This window comes from Saccostrea cucullata, unplaced genomic scaffold (genome assembly GCF_032062105.1).
Source record: "Saccostrea cucullata isolate Sc308-1 unplaced genomic scaffold, CSIRO_AGI_Scuc_v1 ctg100, whole genome shotgun sequence".
Lineage (NCBI taxonomy): Eukaryota > Metazoa > Mollusca > Bivalvia > Ostreida > Ostreidae > Saccostrea > Saccostrea cuccullata.
In genome coordinates, this window is record NW_026932392.1 from 63,125 (window position 1) to 84,835 (window position 21,711).

A 21,711-nucleotide genomic window follows, 5' to 3' on the forward strand; every position below is an offset into this window, starting at 1 on the left:
AAATCCTGTTTTGTTTGTTTGTTTGTTTTTTTTTTTTTGATCAAATCTAAAAACTATTTTCAATTTTTGACAAAATGTACAGATTCAGTATCTTTTATCAAAAGTTTTGAGAGTTCTTATGCAAAATTGGTACAATAATGACAATTAATTGTCATGTACAAATTTTGCATAAAAACAAACAAAGACACCACAATTTATCTATAATGTGATTTTTTCCCTCAACAGCGGCATAGACCATCTTCCACTCTTTTACGTAGTTCTGAAGAGGAGACAACCTATTAATTACGATTTTAAATTACAAAACGTCACTACAATTAATTTTTACTGAAAAAGAAAGACAATATACATGATTGTTTACAAAATTTAATGGTGTTTATTAATTAATACAACAAATGTAACAAAAAATGTAAATGTGATAAATAAAACAACTCATAAATTAAAAACATTAACATGTTAACATGTTTACAGAAACAATTTTTTTTCCAGAAATGTGATTAAAACAGGTTTTAAATGTTAATGTCGAGACAGATTGATATGCAACTACAATTCCATCAACTACAAGCCGTTCGGTCCCTCCCCTCGAAACACGTAAAAGAATACATCACTGTCATTGTACAATAAACTCCAACACTCAAAAACTCTGACAGTCAAAGAAGATTCAAATAATTGCGAAATACTCAGTATTTCTTTCAACTATTCAGCTTCGAGAACATGTAAAGATCTTAAAAGAGATTTGTAAAGAGAAAAAACGTCACAAATCCTGCAAGGTTCAAATTATTATAGGTAATCAAGTCAAACATCCATACATTACAACTGAAGCAATTTGTGTTCGTTCATGAATTAAAATATAATATCAATAGGACATTCGATTTGAAAAAGAATTTAAAATAATACTAGATAAACATCAAATTTAAGACAGAATTCAAACAAGATCGCAGCTGTTTTCGATTGAGAAAAAAGGGTCTGTCACAGGATAGGGAAAATCAATAAATAGTGTTGTATAGAATTTTGGAAAGAGTTTCTCTCTCTCCTACAGGGCCACCTAATCATATCCCTTTTCCCTCACTCCAAATTGCCAAAATATATTTTTTAAATGACATTAATGAGTATAAACTCATTAACTAAGAAAGAACAAGTGAAGAAATTTTATATGCCAAAATCCAAAGTTGCTTATTTCGGATTAAACGTGTCTGGTATCCTCCATGCATTCCACGTTTCAAAATTCGCTGGAGCTCGAACATCTGTAAAAATATTTTTAAAAATAGTCAGAGAACAATCAGTAATTACTGAAGTACACTTATAGAATAGTAAACAAACACACACACAGGACAGCAATATAAAATAAAAAAAAAAGAAAATAATGAAATCATAACACAAATCACAGTCATTTCATGTTGAAACTAGAAGGTAAAGAGTCAATCTTGACTTAATACCTACAGGGAATCGGGGTAGGTGGAGTTGGTTCTCTGGAAATGATTTGTCTTTTTCTGAAATAGAAAGAGGAGACATATTCTTCAATCAAATAATGTTTTATAATTAACATGAACGCTCTGCACCGAATTAACTCCTATAAAATATATAAATGTTTGTGATTGAAAAAAATGAGCCATACGGTTTCCATCTTCTCTTCCTTCGACACATCTTCTCGCACACCCGTTTTATCCTGGTGAAGTCGACATATCTGGCGATGAAGTAGGCATTCAGTGTTAACAGACCCAGCGCTATCACCAGGCATGTAACAAACCAAGCCACGTTACGTGTGTCGTCAAAGAAAGTCATGTAGCGGTCAGTGGTGGTCGTGGCAGTCGTGGTGGTGACTGCAGGAACCACCAATGTTACGGTGGCGGTGTCTGTAAGACCACCACCGTCTGTGGCAGTAAGAGTGACCGCCAGCGTTTGTCCTGACGAGAACCCCGCCAGACTGGACGCTACAAACAGGTCTCCAGTGTTTGATATCCCGAAATAGTTACCTCCTGTCGACGACTGATCTATTGTGTAGGTTATATCACCTAAAATAAGGAGTAATATTGAGTAAATAATGTTTCAATTATATTTTGTCGACAAAAGATGAGAAATATAAAGGAAAACTTAAATTGGGGACCGCCGTTTTTGATGACCAATTGCTGATCACAAATCTGTAGCTTAATTGTTGGATGCAATCAATTTGCATGTTTTATACCATAAGACTTACCAAAGGTACCATTGTCCCCATCTATTGCGGGAAGACTGGCGAGAACTGTCCCCACGTCAGCCGTGGAGTACGCGTAAAACGTGTAGGAACTGGCAGTAAATGTTGGGGTGTTGTCGTTGATATTGTTGATAATAACGTTTAGAGTCGCCGTGTCTGTGAGTTCACCATCAGACACCGTCACTGTGCATGACAATGACGTTGGATTACCAGCGTCCACGTCGTAGTCAGTGCTCAACGTCACTACTTTTGTTGTTGGATTCATAGTGAGTTCGGGACAATTAAGTGAATATGTCTGGGTGGCTCCTGCATCAGGGTCACTCACTGTGAAAGCTGGCGTACCGATAATAGATCCCGCCTGTAAATGATGTGTTTTGGTGTTTTGAAACAGATACTGTAAACCAACTTTTATTCGCGACTACTTTTTTTCGCGATTTACCAGGGATAAACTAGTTCGCCGCGATTAATTTTCGCGATAAAGCCTTTTTTGGGATTTCTTGTTAATAGGCACATAGACTTTAAGGACCGGTTCGCGGCGATAAATATTCGCAATGACGGAGCTCTCGCGAACCTTGCGAAAATTTCTCGCACGGGAATAAAAGTTGGTTTACAGTACTAAAATGGAGACACAATCGTGTCAACGATAGACGAGCAATTATATGTAATTCTTTGAAACAGAGTTGCTATCGCGTAACGCGAGTCGTGGATGACAAAAATTATGAATTTAAGAACGATCACGTGTAACGGTGTATGTATGGATGCTGATCTTACCGAGCCTTCGTTTCCTGTTATGGTGTAGGTGGAGAGGAGAAACTGCGGAGCCTCGTTCTGGTTTGTAATGGATATCGTTACAGTTCCACTGGCCAGGTCTTTACCATCAGACACATAGGCAGTTAACAAAAATGTCGTGGTTCCTATGGTCTCGTAATCAATGTTAGACGATGTTGTCTTTATTGCACCAGCTTTGCAAAGTAACGTATGTAAACTAATAAGACTGTAGTTCTACTAGTAAAAATATTATCAAGTATAGAAGAAAAAGAGTAAACAATATTTTTTCTGGAATAAGTAAAATTAATATCGGTATTATAATGCCTATTTGAGAAGTTAATCAAGTTTTATTTTGATAATATAAAGTTTGTAGACAAAGCAATATTTCGAAAGGCTGAAGTAGACAATTCTACACAATTCTAATGACGTTCAGCAAAACTGAAAACCCTGAATATCTTAAAAGTTTTGCTTGGTGTCACTGAAATTCTGCATTATAATCAGAAAATTTTCAAATATATTTATATAGCACTACCTCCCCTGATTTGCACTTGTAGCGTTACCATCAATAAGGCTCAAAACGTATTGATTTCGAAATGAAAATGAACTCACTGCTGGAGTCCATAGTGAAATAGAGCGAGCCACTGGCCGGAGAGATCGTTGACGTCCACGTGTGGGTGTCCAGGGAATTGACGTCAGACTTGGTCGCCGTGAAGATCGTGGTGGAGGCCGCGGTGTTCTCTGGGACCGACACCGTGGTGGGCAGGTTAGTCACCACAGGCGGCGTGTTCACATCTATATTATGGGAAGAAAGTTTTGTATGGGAAGCGTTCAACAGATTTAAACAGATTTTTGCGACAGAAAATGTATATTCATCAAGATGGAATTGGGATTGTTCTCATATCCACTACAAAAGATTGTTTCTTACCTCAAACTTTAGTCTATTCAATTCCTAAGAACATAACCAAACCAAAAAGCCAAAGAAGGAGGGTTGATGCAATAAAAATATAAACATAAGACCTGCATTCTAAGACCTTAATAATGGTTTGACATTGTATAGTATCTATACCTGTGATTTTGATGGTCAAGCTTCGCGGTCCCACCAATGTATGTCCATCGTAAACGTAAATAAACATATCGTACGCCGTGTCATTGAGTTCGGCTAAGCTTTTGTCAACCAGAATAGCCCCGGCTACAACAATAATATCACATACAGATATGCATTTTTAAAGTCATACCTCAATACTGTACAAAATTATTTGCTATCCAGCTCATTACGGAACTAGATGAGATATAACGCAAGCCGATGTCTGGCTTTAGATGACTTTGGGTATGATAATACTGATAATATGAGTTATATGGAATCCAGAAATTCCACAGCCTTAGTTGATGCTCAGCTGAGAATTGTTCAGTGTTAGAAGAAAAGAACCCTCTTTTAGAATGATGATGATGATGGCTCAGCAATTTCTAGCAAACTGGCCAATTACAACTTACTAGCAAAGCATCCTCTAATCAGCATTACATTAATGCTCTGAAGAAAAAGAAAGAACACTACAAGAGACCCGAACAAGAACACAAACAAGTTTCCACAAAAAGCCTGATGACTGCGTAAAGATTGGCAAATGTTCAAAATTTGATCACAAAATCAACCAAGTGCAATATTTTGTGTCCCAAAAAGGTTGCTGAAATTGGATGGCCAGATATGATGCAGAAATACGTAATTGTCTTCATTCAATTAACTTTAAAAGCCATGCAAATATTACATGACAATTTCTGTTCGAGACATTAGCTAAAAATTAAGTGGTTACGACAAAACCGACAACTATAATTTAGATATCTGATTATCAAAACAATTTGAACTGTACTCACAGTCGTAGATTTTGAATGGACAGGTGGCTGGGGTACACGTCATGTTGTAATATAACTGGTCATTTTCATTGTCGGTAGACGTGACGGTGAATACCGTTGTGCCAATAGAAACCCCGGCCGACGCGATGTCACGAGAATTGGAGGCTACAATCAGTTTATACATAATGATTATAATATCGATATTTACCAAATTATGTAACGATTTCCCACCTTTTAATTTAATGATTCGTTTTTTTTTCAATATAGGAAGGATTCGAAACATGCAAAATGACAAATAAAGATAAGAACAACGGAAATGCATTCAAAATTTTCAGCGTTATATTTTCATGTTCATATTTTGATGCTAAACGTACTTGAGGGTAGATTTGTTATCACTGGTGCCTGGTTGCGTTGGACATATATTGTAAAGACCCCACTTGTCGTATCCTTTGTGTCTGTACACTGTACGGTTACCGTGTAAACTCTCTGAGCGTCATAGTTTAGACCAGCATTCGCCCGCAGATTGAGGGCATAATCTGAATCGATATTGATGAAGAATGAATACCATGTTTTATAATAATACAAAAAATCTAGTGAATGATTGAAACAAAATTATTTATAAATATCATACTTGACGTTCCTGTTGCATATCTGAGATACAGAGCTGTCAAAGAAGGATTGACGTTGTTTATGGTACACGTGACCGTGTCAGCCAATGAGGCATCAGTAACTGTCAACACGTACAACTGTGTCTCCAAGCTCACGTCTTCATTGATTTCTGTGGAAGCTGGAAGGTTTTCTATCACCGGAGGCTGAAGGAAATAGCATTATTTTTTAAGGTCAGCTACTTACTCAAAAATTTAACCCCCACCTTTCAAAAATAGCAGAAAGCACAACGTCACCATTTCCAAACTTCAGAATTGGTCAATCTTTAACCAAAAGTTGTTTCCTTTAATCACGCATGTCTTTGGTATCAATGAAAAAGGTGTATTCAAGCAGTGATCGATCTTTTAAATTCTCACAAAACTGAAAGTTATTTAAACAGAGACTGCTGAAAGTCTTGTAACATCAACTTATTTTTAGTAGCCTGTCTCGGATTAAAATTCGTTTTTACCAAAGCATACTAGAACTTGTAAGTGCCGAATGAGTTGGAAGAGTTGAACACCAGAAACGATAATGACCCAGACCTAAATAAAAAGTAGAATCTGACCATGATGATGGAAAAGCTAAAATCATATAGTTATAGTTGTTAGTTTGCCGTTGATGTCTATACAAATGTACATGTACTTGTATTCTTTAATTCTCTGGAAATATAAGTCGCTCACTTAGTCACTGTTCAGTGTAATCAGTTGTCATCGGTGTAGATGGACGCATTCTACACAATACTCGGTAGCAATGATTGATTGATTGATTGATTGTATGTTGTTTAACGTCCCTCTCAAGAATTTTTCACTCATATGGAGACGCCACCACTTGCCGGTGGAGAGCTGCAAATTTTGTCCTACACTCAGCACTCAGGGCCATTGAGCAGTGAGAGATCTTTTTCGTGCCAGCACCAACTGCGACACGGGACCTCGTTTTTACTGTGTCACAGTGAGATTCGAACCCGCGACGTAAGGATTGACTCCGTACTTCGCTGCAAAAAGCAGACGCTCTAACCACTGCGCAACACAGGCGACACACTCGGTAGCGAGAAAATAACTATGTACTTCTTCTTAGGCAAGATAATAAGATACAACAGTTGTACAGGTCAGTGCAGTATACAAATTTAACAAACTAATTACACGTAACTGCAAAAAATAAATAAAGCAATGCAAGATACCAGGTACCCAGCACGAACACGTATTTCCATCCCATGTCGATAATCTTAACAATAAAGCAGTCAGATGTAATGGATGCAAAGGGCATTTCCCGGTGCTGATATCGTAGCATAATCGAATATGGCGTATGCCTTTTTACGATTCGTTTTCAGCTTTTCAAAGAAGGATGCAAAGTAACTATGACAAACACTCTCAGTAATCAAAAGCTCACATTCCTTTTATTTAAAATTTGCCAGTTTATGATAAAATTTGCAAAATTTTTAAATATGTGGCCCCAGGGTCAGTGGTTCCTTTGGGATGAGGTGTGCAACTGGTGATAAAGTGGAAGTGCATTTTCTCTTTGTTACTCTGATCTACCTCTGGGTAAAAGATGACAGATACAAAAATAAAATACGTACATAATTAGTAACAGTCAGAGTAAAGGTGTGCTGGACAAAATTCCCACACACATCTGTTGCCCGGTAAACAAAAACCGTGTTACCAATCGGGAGCTGGGATACGGTTGATAAAACTCCTGTAAAATAAAATATGAAAGATTAGGAAGGTTCAGACTGATTTTAATTCAAACCTTTTCTGTTTTTTTGTTTTGCTAAATTTTATTATTGATTATCCACAGCTTGTGTACTATCCTGTCGATATTTGACATGTTATTGTACGTAACAAATATTCAAATCGAACGTTTCATCTTTTAAAACAATTACTGTGACCCCTAGTGACCCCTACCATATTGGTTTAATCCTACAATACATTTGAGAGGGTCATGAACAATCTGGCAGCCAGAATGAGTTTGGCTGTTATGTAGAACATTGAGATGCTCTAATGTAAACGCCAATAAAGATACTACTACGGCTATCCCCTCGAGTTCTTTGAAATATACATGTAGTAAATGAACTCTTCTTGTAACAAAAACGATTTATTGCAAAGTTGTATGCGTAAAGACAAACAGTGATAACTGCAGTTTTAGCCACTATATTGCCTTTTGAGAGTATCTTTTGACTGTGGTATCATACAATGATCCAATGACAGAGGGATGAATGGTGGCCGCTGAAGATTTCTGTTGCTTTCAGAACAGAAGTGTCAAATCAAAAATACTAAGTACTTAGAATAGTGATGGGTTTAACCTATACTTGTAGACATGATTTACACTTTGCTGCAGGAAGATTATGTCCAAAAAAAAAAAGAATTCTATTGGTTTAAATTCTAAAAGGAATAGGTCCGATTTTCAAATTTGTTTACACAATACTAGTTCATTTTGTGAGATCCTGTATTCGTTGAATGAAATGTTGTAAAGAGATAATATACCTTTTTACAATTTTGTAAATAAAGAAATATATACGAGAGTAATAGATTTGACCTGTTGTTGCGTCAAAGTTGAATGCAGTAGAAGCTGGGGTGACCGACTGTTGTGTGAGGGTGACAGTATCCCCGGGATCGGTGGCTACCACCGTCAGTAATGTGGTTCCTACTGCTGTGTCGTCAGTCACGGTCTTGGTGGTGTCTAAACCTGCCGCAAATTGTGGAACTGATCCTGCAAGTATTTAGACATCATACTGGTTGTTAGACTAAGTAATTTGCCACAAATATTATATGCCGGTGGTAACATTTAAAGGTACTTGAACACAGATTTGAAGTTAATATTTTCTCTATAATATTACGACTTTTATATTTTAATAGCATTTCACAAAAAAAAAAAAAATAATTAAAATCTTATTTTATTTAAAAGTTATTAAAACTTTTTTTTTGGCGGGTTTGATTGACGCATCCTTGCACTTTCACAAATTTTAATTTTATTCTTAATACTCAGGAAAAGTGGTATTTCTTATTGACAGTATTGTTTTTACAGCAATGTGTAACCTGTTTCGGCGGTTTTATATCGTATTGGTGTATAAAAAATGTAAATCACGGCCCCGCCTTCATCAGGGATCCCACCGTAATTTCTAGTGTGACAAAATAGCATTTGTAATTAACCAAATCGTCAATACTTTTATGAAATAAAATAATTGTTTCATCATCATCCCCCGAATTACGTATATTAGAATGCACAAAGACCCACAAACGACAAAAAGACAATATCTTTCTTTCCTTTCAATTCTGCATAAATGTGGATATTAAATTGATTAAATTTTATACATTTATTGCATGATAGTGAGGGAAATATGAAGACTTATTCAGCGAAGAAAAATCATATTTCCCGAGGGGAATATGATATTTCTTGGCTGAATAAGTCTTCATGTTTCCCGAACATTCATGCAATGAATTGTTTATTATACCGAAACAAGCAAAACCTTTGAAATAAAGATAAAGTTTCAAATTCGGCACCGCTCTCAAATTCACTTTCATTTTTTACGTAAAGTTACTATAAAACCCTTTGTTCAACACATTATCATCAATTTTGTGACGTAAACCAGGCTATTGTGACGTCTACTACTCTCGGGAGTTTTCGTTCAACGAACGAGAACTATATTGCGGGAAAATACACTAGGTGTTCCGAAGAGGTGGAATATGATGAAAAGCGTGCCGACGGCCGGGAAATATGAAGTTTTACGGCTCGATCACGTGATAACCTAGAACCAATCAGATAACGCGTTGTGTAGAATATTTATAATGAGGTATAATAATTGCCTGACGTCACGGCGTCAGGCTGTATAAGGATTGATAATTGCTTGATCCGAAACTAATAGATCATACCCAGAGAGCTAGATTTTGTGCAAGCTGATTTACATTGGAAATCTTTTACCTGCATTTTAAAAGAAACTTTTGTTCAGGGAAACAATGATTTTACTGATGCAAAATAATGCAGTATTTACTTTGTTTACTCTGTTTGCATGAAACAGATTATTCCATGTGATTTACCGTTTCAACGTGTCCGTGTATCTTTTTTTCTGCATTTCTATACTACTGGATCAGTCCATTTATGTTCTACAAAAGGGATGAATCGCTCTTTTCGCGCCAAATGTCACAAGTAAGCGATCTTCGCGCCTTTTTTTGGGATTGTTCTATTGTATGAATGGGGGTGCTAACTTCCATGGAATTAAATAAGTTTGTTATTGTAACCTCCATCTTCCTATGATTCAGAAATTCTATCTACAACTTATATCTTATTCCTTAAAACAACATATGAATCGTATGTATCAGAATATGGACATGCAAAACAAATGAAATGATTTCTCTAATTTGTTTCCCCTCTGTTGGTTTATTCCATATTTTAATGGACTAGTCCAATCACCACAAACGATCGATGCAGTTCAACCAGGTTCCAGACGATGTGACGAAAGAAATTACCTGTGCGAAATCTTGGATTTCTTTTCCACAAAGGCCTAAATGTTGGTTTTACCTATTTCGTCCTCAAAAAATTATAGTACCCACGTTTCAATATCAATGAACACAAACTACTACTGTTTACTTCATTGGATAAAATGCTTTCCTACAACATATGTATTTAGTTATATCCATTCTCTAAAATGTTCACAATGAATGATTTGACAACAGATTTCAGAAAAGGTGTAACTTTAAATTTAGATCCAGGGGTAGATCAATCTACTTGCAGAAAAGTCAATCGCATCATCTCGGGTCTTTTCGTCAGAGGTCAAAAAACAAACTCGAATGTATCGACATCATCGGATGTTAAAAATTTATACATTTATACATTAAATATTTTTACAAGGTTCTCAAATAAAAAGACATCTCAAAAAAGTATTGCTCAAAAGGTTTATCACTTCTCTTACAGATATTGATTGATTACGTCAGGCAAGCTTTTTGAAAAGCTGTTACTTGTATCATTTATTATAACTTACATGTTGCCTTTTCGGAGTTTTCTCCAGAATCTTTAAGTTTGTCGCATAAGCTTAGTGCGAATCTAAGAAACACGTGCGTGTCTTGAAACAGAGAAAATTATTCGAACAAATTAAAATAGGAGAGGGGTACCAATGTGGGGGAAGAAAAAAAGGAAAGAAAGAATTTTTCTCTTTATTTTGTTACTTGATACAACCTTAAGATGTAGAATGTACATGAAACTTTTCCTGACATTTTACACAAAAGTTGGTGTAGAGTGTATATGGAATTTGTACACTTTTTGTTTCAAGTGTAACTTGTCATTGAGTTTCGTTGAAAATGCTGTGAACGTTACACACATAACATTAATGTAAATTGACGGCCGCTATCGGCCATCGTAGTGAAGTAACATACCAGGACTAAAAATACTGGTAATATATCAAGACCGAGGTAGATTTCGTGAATAAGATTACCGAGGATTGTGTTTAAATAGTTGCGTGAAGGCATAGACAGAGGGCAATCTAATTAAAATTAGATGTTAGATCCGCTCGCTTACTCTCTACACTAACAGTGTAGCAGTGTAGCGAGTGTGCGAGCGGATCTAACATCTAATTTTAATTAGATTGAGACAGAGGGTTGCGCTATAGTCACGTAAAGTACTATCTTTCTGAAATATTTACTATTTATCAATAAAATTATGCATTATGACTACTTTGAATAACATACCAGGACCAAGGGTTGCTCTGATGCCATATTCGATATTTCGTTCTGTAGTGAAAGCAGCAAACGTTGACGTTGAAGACAACGTGTGGTCGGCTGACGTGGAATACTGTATCTGGTCTCTACCGTTCCCTTCTCCATTGTTTGTCCTTCTGTATCGCACTATCGTGTTCCCAGAAGACTTGCTAAAAATAAATTCTGAATTTAAGCTTAACTACTGGATTAAATTTAATCCATCATATCCTATACAAAGAATAGATATTGGACTAGAATACATTTATCAGATTCTTGAATTGATTTATTTTTTTAGCTCACCAGCTCACCCATACCAAAGGCTCAAGTGAGCTTTTTTAAAATTATTTTATCGAAGTCCTTTGTCTGTTTGTGTTTGTTGTAAACTTTTCACATTTTGATCTTCTCCAGAATTGTTCGGCCAATTCAATCATACTTGGCACAGAGAGCAAATGAAGGGCTACGTCATAATGATATTCAGGGGGGGGGGGATTAAGAAATACAGATATTCAAAATCTGGTTGGCTCTTTAAAAAATATATTCTAATCAAGAATCAAGAAAATATGAAACTTATGTGAAAGCTTTCTGACATAGTGTAGATTCAAGTTTATCATAAAGTGGGGGTAGAGTGGGACAACTATGAGCGATTGAAATTTCATGTGGTTCAGATTCTAATTTGTTCAAACCATGACCCCAAAGGGAAGGATGGACACACAAATACCAATAATTTATTAAAGTTTAACATAAGAATATATATCTGAAAATATTAATCCTCTTTTTTCAGAACAGAAAAGCCATGAATAGTCGTATATTTATGGAAGAATACGAAGATTCAAGTTTTTTTTTCTTCAGATTTTGTCACCCAATGGTAGGTTAGGTCTAAGAGTAGGGTAGGCCCTAACATATTATCTTAATTTTATCTGCTGCATAATACACGCATTCTCAATTTATAGTGCCAAATCGATCCTGGGAAAAGTCAAAAAAATTAATGAACTGAAATTAACACTTTTATACGTCATTTGAAACATGAAAGTGTATAGTTATTAAAAATCGCAATTTGATTTACATACTTCATGCTGTGTTTTGTTGGCCTCCTTCGAAATAAAAGCGATTGGAGGGCTAATTTTACACCAAGATATTTACGTGATGTTGAAAAGCCATATTTGGAAACGAAAGAATTTTTTTTAAAATACAAAATCAATATAATACACATCAAATTTTGTTAACTATAAACATTTATGAAACCGCTTAAGCACATTTTTAACAGGGGTGTAAAATCTTTGATTCAATTATTAGTTAAAATAAATGGACATAATTTTCATTTAAATGAAATTATTTTCTTTTTGTTTTAACAAGTTTTTGTCAAATCCGATGATAAGCTTAATAATGACAACATTCCCTAAAATGCTACATTAATTGATTCTTTATTAATCTGCTCAGAAAAACGCACATTATTTAGAATATAAGAAGGTTAAATATTTCACCATTACCTGATTACGAAGTGTTTGTTAAATATCACGTAAATATCGCACATAGATATCATACAAAAATAAAAGTATATTCGGGGGGAAAATGATTATATTATTTCAAATTATTTAATTTTATCAATTTTCTTATCTGTGCTCTTTACAAAGGGTTGAATAGAAAATTCAAGTTATGATTTATCCATAGAGGACTCATGTAATTCAACCCCCCCTTCCACCATTTAATCTCTTGATTATTTCAAATGCAGCCACGCAGCATCGGTTTTGAAAGTTGGGGAGCGGGGGGGGGGGGGGGGGGCAGCCAGAGATTTTTTTTTTACTTTCTTGAAAAGTTGAAAAGGCAACGAATAGGGAAGGAGGGGGGGGGGTGAGAAAACTTCCTCAAAGTCGAAAATCCTAGAGGGGGGAGGGGCGAACTTATTTTAATGCCAACTACTTTCAGTACCAATTATTACACTATATTTTCCGTACATCACTATTAGTGGGGGTGGGGGCAATTAGCCTTTCATTGAACATTTACTATAGTTGAAGTAGGGTTGGAGAAAAAAGTGGGGTGGGGGTGGGGGGCATGCCCCCCCCCCCCCCCCCCTTCCCCGCGTTGCTACATGTCTGAAATGGTTAATTGTTTGTGAAAACTTTATCGTCAAATCTCAAAAATAAAACAAAGATCTCCCACCACCCTTAAAAGGTTTGTCAATAATTATAGTTGCATATCACATGTGCTCTATAGAGCAATATATATTCTACGTTCATATAACGTAAATTGAATTTTCAGTACCATTCAAGCATAGACGCATACCTTCTAAATTATATGTCTAAGCAACCATTCAAATGGGAAAAATTAGGTGCCAATTTTATACATGTTAATATATGTATTTTTTGCAAAGCAACAAAAATGGAAATGGATTCAATTTCAACCAGTTTCTTGACACCCAACACCCACAGCCGTCTTTCTTTTTTTTACCTGATGTAGAACACCCCCCACCCCTCCCCACTGCATGCACCGCTTGCAACGCTGGAATTATATTTCCTACAAAAATGATTTTTTTTTCTTCAAAATGTGTAGCTTGGTATACAATTCAGGTGTATATTACCATTTTTTTACGCTGACGGTACACTATCAGTTCAAACAAACAGGAAAATACAGACTTGAAGAAAGATTTGTTTCAGATTTACGTTCCGAATGATAACGTGTATTACACTCGAAACTATGTAATATTAACCAATTGCTCAAAATGGAAAGATTCAATCATTAAACCACTATTCTACTTGTGAATAATATTATGTCAATTCAATTTTCAAATCACATGGATGCACAAGATATTGATTAAAAATGTTCACCTTTGCATGCGCACTTCCATTTGCATTTCTGCACTCTTGTTACAGAAAAAATGACATTTTAAGAAACAGTGTATATTTCTTCATGTTCTTAGTATTTACATCATAAAGATTCACTCGCAAATCTGTTCAAACAGCTTTAGAAATTAATACTTATTTACTTTAAAACATGGTTACGTAAATGTCGGTAACGTAAATATCATTCTGAGATTTATCGTAACTTTTAATGGCATTGTTCAATTATTCCACTGTTAAAAAGGCATATTCTAGTGCTTGAGTGTAAGGCAATTTGACCCATATGGAACAGTGTAGTTCTCTTACTTAATTTGCGAATAAATACTTACACGTAAATATCGTTGAATTTTTTAACCATTGGACTTATAAGAAAAGGAGGGCTATAATTCATAAATACAGATAAACAGTGTCGTTTTTACCATTCCATGCAGTAGAAAGGGTGTTCATGATGTTAAAAAGTTACAACTTAATCCTACTGAGTCAGTTTATCAATCCTTCCAGTCCTTTTGAATTTCCAAAGAGAAAAGTAATAATTTTGCGGTGACATCAAAATTTGATAGATATATTAATTTTTTTGAAAATTTGTGACACGCATATGTGTGAAGGGTGTGATATTCAGAAAATATAATTCAAATGTAGGACAATCTTACTCAGAAAAAGATATGTAAATGATTTAACACTTCTTTTTGGTTTAAAATAAAAACTACACGATGATCGGCGACAGTAACGTAAATATCGATTTCTGCTATAAAATGTGATTTTCTCCTAAGACAATCATTCAAGCTACAACAAACAATTGTTGTATTTTAATCAACAACTAACAATGGTTCATATGACTGGCAGAAAATAAAATTTATTTGAAATATTATATTACTTAAAAAGCGGTACATTATTTAAAGCGAATTGAGACTATAAATTGAGAATGCGTGAATAAAGAACAGAAGAGTCATAATTACTCAGGTGAGCGTTGTGGCCTTTTTTTCTCATGAAAAGCAAGATGTTGAAACAAAGGGAACTGTTTTAGTCAATACAAGTAATGTTACATTGACTTCCATCTCGAATCCAGAATGGTTAAAAAATTGCATGCAATACAACTTGATTGTTTTTTTTCTTACTGACAACAAAATTCAAAAATAGGTTGCATTACATCGCATCAATTTCAGCATTTTTGTAACATTGCATTGCATCAAAAATTATAATTAGAGGTATGCATAAAGCACAATTAATTGATTTGTGTGCACATTGTGAATACAAATTTCAAAATGATTTGAAATACAAAATATGATTTATCAATATTAGGTAAATGCAATTTAAAAAAAATTCACCATGTAATAGTAAAACATCAAAATATCTTCACCACGTTAAAAGTTAAACATCAAAGTATCAGCTGATCATAACTAGTACTAAAACTTACAATGCAAGATAGTCTCCATTGTCAATGGCTATTTGATTCGCCGCTGCAACAGGCACGTTTTTTAAATTGCCGACATCTCCCGCTTAAATGATAAATTATGATTCTTGATATAAATATTGTTTTAGCGCAACATAATAGGAGGCATACAGCTGAAATATATTTCCAAACGACAATTTACTTGACTACATTAGGGATTATCGAATTTGTTATAAGGAATTTAACTTGTTATAATTTCTTTGAATTCGTTATGACGAATTTACTCTTTTATAACAAATATTTTGAATTCGTTATAACTAATTCAAATTAAATTAATTAAATCAAATTCTAAAATTTGTTATAACGAATTAAATTAGTTTTTAAAAAATCTGCAATTTGTTATTGCGAATGAAATTCATGTCATTGAATTCAACGTTCAGTCCCATAGAAAAATACGATATAACTGTTTTTAGAATTAAATTCGTTAAACCATTTTTAGATTTCGTTATGACGAATTTATTTCTTTATAACAATTTTGAATTCAACAAAGGGTAAACTATTTAAAGAATATAGGATTATGAAGCGTAAACCAAACCAGGTTATACTCGAATACTAGGTACATGTAATTTGGCCAAGAATTAGAGTCATCCCTCAATAACGTATTTAATATGTTGTAACAAATTCGACAAAACGAAATATCGAATTTACAAATATATATATTTTTTGGATAGGCCCTAAATGGGATTCCATAGATATTTAACCCCCCCCCCCTTACAGTGGTAAAATTGATTAATTAAAACAAGACATACCCTCGACAGTTATTGTGTTCACACCCATTAGAGTCCACGTTCCTGAAATCTGTCGCCATACTTCAGCGTACAAAGTACCCGTAGTCGCTATCCTGATATCCCAAGTCGTCACAAACCCACAACAGGTAATTTGATACTCGTTGTCGTTACTTTGAAGCAAAAATGTAGCCGCTGTAGATAGATAAATCAAAGGTTTTCACGTATATATATACTAGTACCAAGAAATCCCGATCGAAATAATTATAGTTTTGCATAAAGACGTCAATTGATATTTTGATTTTTATGCGCCCGGATCGATAGATCCGAGGCGTATATTGGTTTTGTCCTGTCTGTTTGTCTGTTTATCTGTTTGTCTGTTTGTCTGCCTGTCTGTTTTCAACTTTAACCTTCGCCATAACTTTTGAACCATGAAAGATAGAGACTTCATATTTGGTATGCATACTCCACCGATGAATTTCTTTCAAATGACACCAAGGTCAATGACCTTGTGACCTTGACTGTGACATATTTGCTAAAAATAGCTTTTTTAGAATTTTCGCCATAACTTTTGAACCATGAGAGATGGAAACTTTATATTTGATATGCATACTCCACCAATGACGCTCTTTCAAATGACACCAAGGTCAATGACCTTGTGACCTTGACTGTGACCTTTATGCTAAAAATAGATTTTACAAACTTTCTCCATAACTTTTGAACCATGACAGATAGAGACTTCATATTTGGTGTGCTTACTCCACTAATGAAGTTCTTCAAATGACACCAAAGTCAATGACCTTGTGACCTTGACTTACCTTCTGAAAATATTTTTTTGAACTTTTGTTGCCGTCGGGCGCATAGTGTTTCACAAACACATCTTGTTTTTCTTTCCTTCTCTCAATTTATAAATGTATAATCACTTTTCTATAAAGTATGCCAAAGTAATTCTAAATTCAACTTTGAAAAGGAAAAATTAATAACCCTTCACTGCTTCATAGCAACATGAATTAAATCAAAAATTGAATTCAAAAATTTAAAATTTTAAAATTTATCTTCGAGAATGATTTCGTGGAATATTTCCAATGTTACCCTCAACTATTTGCAATTCTTTTGGAATATTTAATGTTGAATTTTATAGTACAAATAATTATGAGCATGCTTCATGCATGTGACACTCTTTAGATTTGTAGTAAAATTTATCTTCGAGAATGATTTCGTGGAATATTTCCAATGTTACCCTCAACTATTTGCAATTCTTTTGGAATATTTAATGTTGAATTTTATAGTACAAATAATTATGAGCATGCTTCATGCATGTGACACTCTTTAGATTTGTAGTAAAATTTATCTTTGAGAATGATTTCGTGGAATATTTCCAATGTTACCCTCAACTATTTGCAATTCTTTTGGAATATCTAATGTTGAATTTTATAGTACAAATAATCATAAGCATGCTTCATGCATGTGACACTCTTTAGATTTGTAGTAAAATTACACGAAGCAGGTAATGATTTCTGTTGCTGGATTATCACCTTTGAAAGTGAATGTTCGGTTCGTAGTGTACCTTTATGTTTTTGACCACGTGCATAACAGTAATGTACATAAAACATTTTGTCAGCTGTGCATACAAACCAGTTTCTCCCGTTTCTGTCCTATCACCAATAGTGTTACCAACTCTAGTGCCAGCCGCACACTGACAATCTGCAAAAAGAAAAAAAAATGTACTGGGTGCTATTTAATATAACAATTACAATTGTTGCCACTCTTCATAAGTCATAACATATAAATCCTTGTTTCTTGCAGATAATTTTTTTTTCAAATCATAAACTTTGAAGAAAGGTCGGTTTAACTTAAAAAATGACTAGGACAAACTAAATAATGATGTATCAATATGCAAAAATATGAACCTTTAAGCTGTGTAACTATTAAAACAATGATACTTGTAAGTATCATGGGGTTAGGGTAGAGCTACAATTTACTGATCAAAATTGACATGAAATAAAATCTTTAAAAGAATAATTTTCTCAAGAAGAACCGTCTCGTTAGCCAGCACTTACTGTCACATGTATACTGTCAACTGCTTACTGTCACATGTATATTACCAGCAGCTTATTGTTACTTGTTTACTGTCAGCAAATTACAGTCACCTTTATACTGACAACTGTTTACTGTCATCTGTTTAATTGCAAGCAGCTTACTGTCATCTGTCTACTGACAACTGCTTACTGACAAATGTTTACCGACACCTGCTAACTGCAAGCAACGTACGATCACCTGTATACTAGCAACTGATGATCGTCACCTGTTAACTGTAAACCGCTAACTGTCACCTGTTTACTGCCAATATTGCTTACTGTCACCTGTTTACTGCCAATTGCGTAATATCACCTATTTACTGCCAACTACGTGTACTTACTGACACCTGTATATGGAATCATCTTGGGATAGTGTAGAATCAAATTTATTCAAATCATGTCCCCCGGTAGAGTGGGGTCATAATTAAGTGATCAAAGTTTTACGTAGAAATACATAGGAAAAATATTCAAAACTTTTCTTCTCAAGAACATCTAAGTCATAGTCATGATTGGTCATATTTATAGAGAAGCGTCCTCAGGTAGTGTAGATAGTGTAGAATCAGTTTTGTTCAAATCGTGACCCCGAGAATATGGTGGGCCATATGTTTGAATTTGAACTTTTCAATACTAAATTGATTTCTGCTTTTTCCTATCCAAAGAGCTCGGTGAGCGATGGCGCCCATGGGCCTCTTGTTTTACGATGCTGTCATAGATTTAATGTATCACAATAGGCAATGTCATCCATAAGTACATGTAGTTGACAGAGAAAGTAATCTTTTACAGTTAAAGTGTGGTTTTGATCATACCTCTTGATTTATATTGTTTTTAGGTTTCATTTTTTTAACATAGAAAAAAAGACAGTGAGTAAAAAATGGGGGGGGCAAGGTGGCTCATAGATCTGAGCATTGTGGCCCATGGGCATATAAACAATATACAGTATGATCATTATACTCTAACTAATTACCTAGTAGTTATAACTCATAGGGGCCGGTAACATACTAAAACGTATATTAGATTTTACATAAACACTATACAAAAAGAGATCTCTTTTTGTATACATACATTGTATGTATAGTGATTACGTATAATCAAAAATAGTATGTTACTGGCCCCTGTGTTATAACTCTGTGTTGAACACTCAGATTTTATTTGTGATAACTATATAGCCTTCTTAGAAAACTTAACTGTAAACTTAATAAAGTAGAACGAATTAAATATCGTGTAGAATGATAATTAAAACCTGACTAGATGTACAGCATTTTATGCTTAAAATTTAAGATATTTTTGTCAACAACCATTTCTCCTTTGAAAAAGTACATTTACGATTTGTTTCTTTTAGTTTGATTCACAGGCCTTTAGATCGCTTCGAAAAAAATTGAGGGTGTTGGACAAAAAATAGACACACAATTTTTTTTTTCAGCGATCCAAAAGCCTGTGGTTTGATTATGAATTTTGACATTGCTTTATTCTAAATGTGAGAATTTGAATTACTATAAATGAGTTTCAGCAATATTTAAAATCGAGAGACCCTAATTAATAATTGGAACTTCCCTCAGCTGCTTGTTGACAGGCAGGACCCCCCCCCCCCAAAAAAAAAATATATATATATATACACCTCGTGTCCAAGGATATTTTTATTTGTCTTCTTTGATAAATCAGTCTTCCACTACACATATACAATGAATTCCACAAAAGACCCCCCTTAAAAAATGTAGAATATTGTCGTTCTATTAAAAAAGCATACCTGTCGCGTTAAAGAATAGAGCTCTGTTTTATTATACCGCGGGTATGATTTTTTTAATTAAAAAATTTTCGCCAACCTTGTACAGAATAAGTTTGGACTGTCCTGGAATATAGGGGCTATTACCTACCAAAAGATGTCATATATTTCGAAACCCATCAGTAATTAAACTATATATTTGGTCTACAGATGCTAAAATTATAATTTTTCTTTTCATGTAAGTTTCATCCCATGTGTCGAATAAATAAGCATTAAAGTTCATGGTAAATTCAATGAATTAAAAACATAAATATTATAAGTTATAACTGAATCTGTACAAGATTTAAACATTGACAGATTGGTTGTCAAATTTTCATTTCAGCAATCTTATTCCCACACTTTTTCGACAAAATATATTTCAATAAACAAAGTACTTCATGGGGACTTACCTATACTTTTTATATTCCATATCACAAAGTAGAATAAAACAAACTTTCTCATTTTCCAGAGTCATATACAAACATAAACTTATGACGGATTTAAACTCCAGCTTCTAACAAACACGAGTCCTCGATTTTAAAGAATTTGAAAGAAAAAAACACGAATTCATCATTATATACATTACGCATGAACATTTAAATTTTTTTGTATGTAAGTTTATTGAAAATTGTACTTTTATACCATGAAATCACCGTTTGATGACGAGCAGTTTTAATTTTCGTTTGTAAGGATACTCGGTCATTTAAAGATTAGTATTACTTCTTTTTTGTATAGAGCGAACTAGATGCTCTCAATCAAGTACCTATTCACGGCAAACAGAAGAATTTAAGAAAAGGTCAAAGAAATCTATTGATCTCATTTAAAAAAGGATTCAATAAAACGTCAGCATATATAATTATGTAGTGATATGACCAATGAATACACCAAATGTATTAAAATCCTCATATGATGTTCCCTTTATATATACAACAACCTAGACAAAATTTTATTAAGTTAGTTTTTGAGAAGAAATTGTTAAAGAAGTTTTGCTTTACTTTATGCCAACAACTTTTGTAAGGCTTGATTTATTTCAAGTGCACATGTATTTTCAATATACTTAGAATGGTTTAAATACATACTGATAGTATTTTGTATGTCTGCTACCTAATTTACACTGAAAAAGGGTCACTGGTATATTTGATATTCCATTAAGAATACTGTTGAAGTTTATTTCGTCCAACATTTTCTATTTAATGGAGGGGAAAAGTACTTTTTAACGGCAAGGAATTATACACATGCATTATCTCATCACGTGGTATACTTTCACCGTTTTTTTAATTAAATGCAAAATGTTAAACTTGGTCTAGCTTTAAACCTTTTTATTTTATCATCGAACCGGTGATACCGGTATGTAAACTACTGACACGAAGATGCATAAATTAATAAACTCAGAAAATAAGTTCTAATTGTAAGTGGATCTTAATTTTATCATGAAACTTACGTGTAGAACGCATTGTGATTAGTGAGGGCAATGGCGAGTTCATCTGCGTTTCAGGAATTAAATAACTTGTATAATCGAAAATAATACTATAGGAACAGAGAGAGGTAAATATTCGGATATATTCAATGGAATCTCAATGTTGAAAGGAAACCTTTCACTTCAGGAATGAAAAAAAAATCTCTTAAAACGTTTGTTCGCATTTTCAAGTTTTAAAAAACTGTTCATTGGAGAAGCTTAAATGTTTGCACTAAGAACTTCGGGATATTTATCATGAGAAGAGAGACGTAACAAATAGAA

At 34.2% G+C, this 21,711-nt stretch overlaps 1 protein-coding gene across 1 annotated transcript; it reads right to left on the reverse strand.

The window, feature by feature from the left end:
• Nucleotides 1-405: 405 nt before the first annotated feature.
• On the reverse strand, nt 406-18,577 carry LOC134235017 (cadherin EGF LAG seven-pass G-type receptor 2-like). Its single transcript, XM_062717101.1, has 17 exons — nt 18,556-18,577; nt 17,772-17,840; nt 16,161-16,331; nt 15,376-15,457; nt 11,119-11,297; nt 7,976-8,149; nt 7,020-7,135; nt 5,433-5,613; nt 5,176-5,337; nt 4,823-4,966; nt 4,023-4,145; nt 3,566-3,748; nt 2,960-3,150; nt 2,192-2,546; nt 1,613-2,009; nt 1,438-1,487; nt 406-1,241 (listed from the first exon to the last, which is right to left on the reverse strand). The coding sequence occupies exons 1-17, from the start codon at nt 18,575-18,577 to the stop codon at nt 1,171-1,173; spliced, it is 2,670 nt and encodes an 889-aa protein (XP_062573085.1). The 3' UTR covers nt 406-1,170.
• Between the last annotated feature and the right edge of the window lie 3,134 nt (nt 18,578-21,711).

Coding starts and splice junctions, on each gene's coding strand:
- LOC134235017 (XM_062717101.1), bottom strand. CDS start 18,577: ATGATTCCATATACAGGTGTCA. Junction 1,488..1,612: donor AGGAAGAGAAGATGGAAACC/GTATGGCTCATT, acceptor TTTCTATTTCAG/AAAAAGACAAATCATTTCCA. Junction 1,242..1,437: donor TCCACCTACCCCGATTCCCT/GTAGGTATTAAG, acceptor ATATTTTTACAG/ATGTTCGAGCTCCAGCGAAT.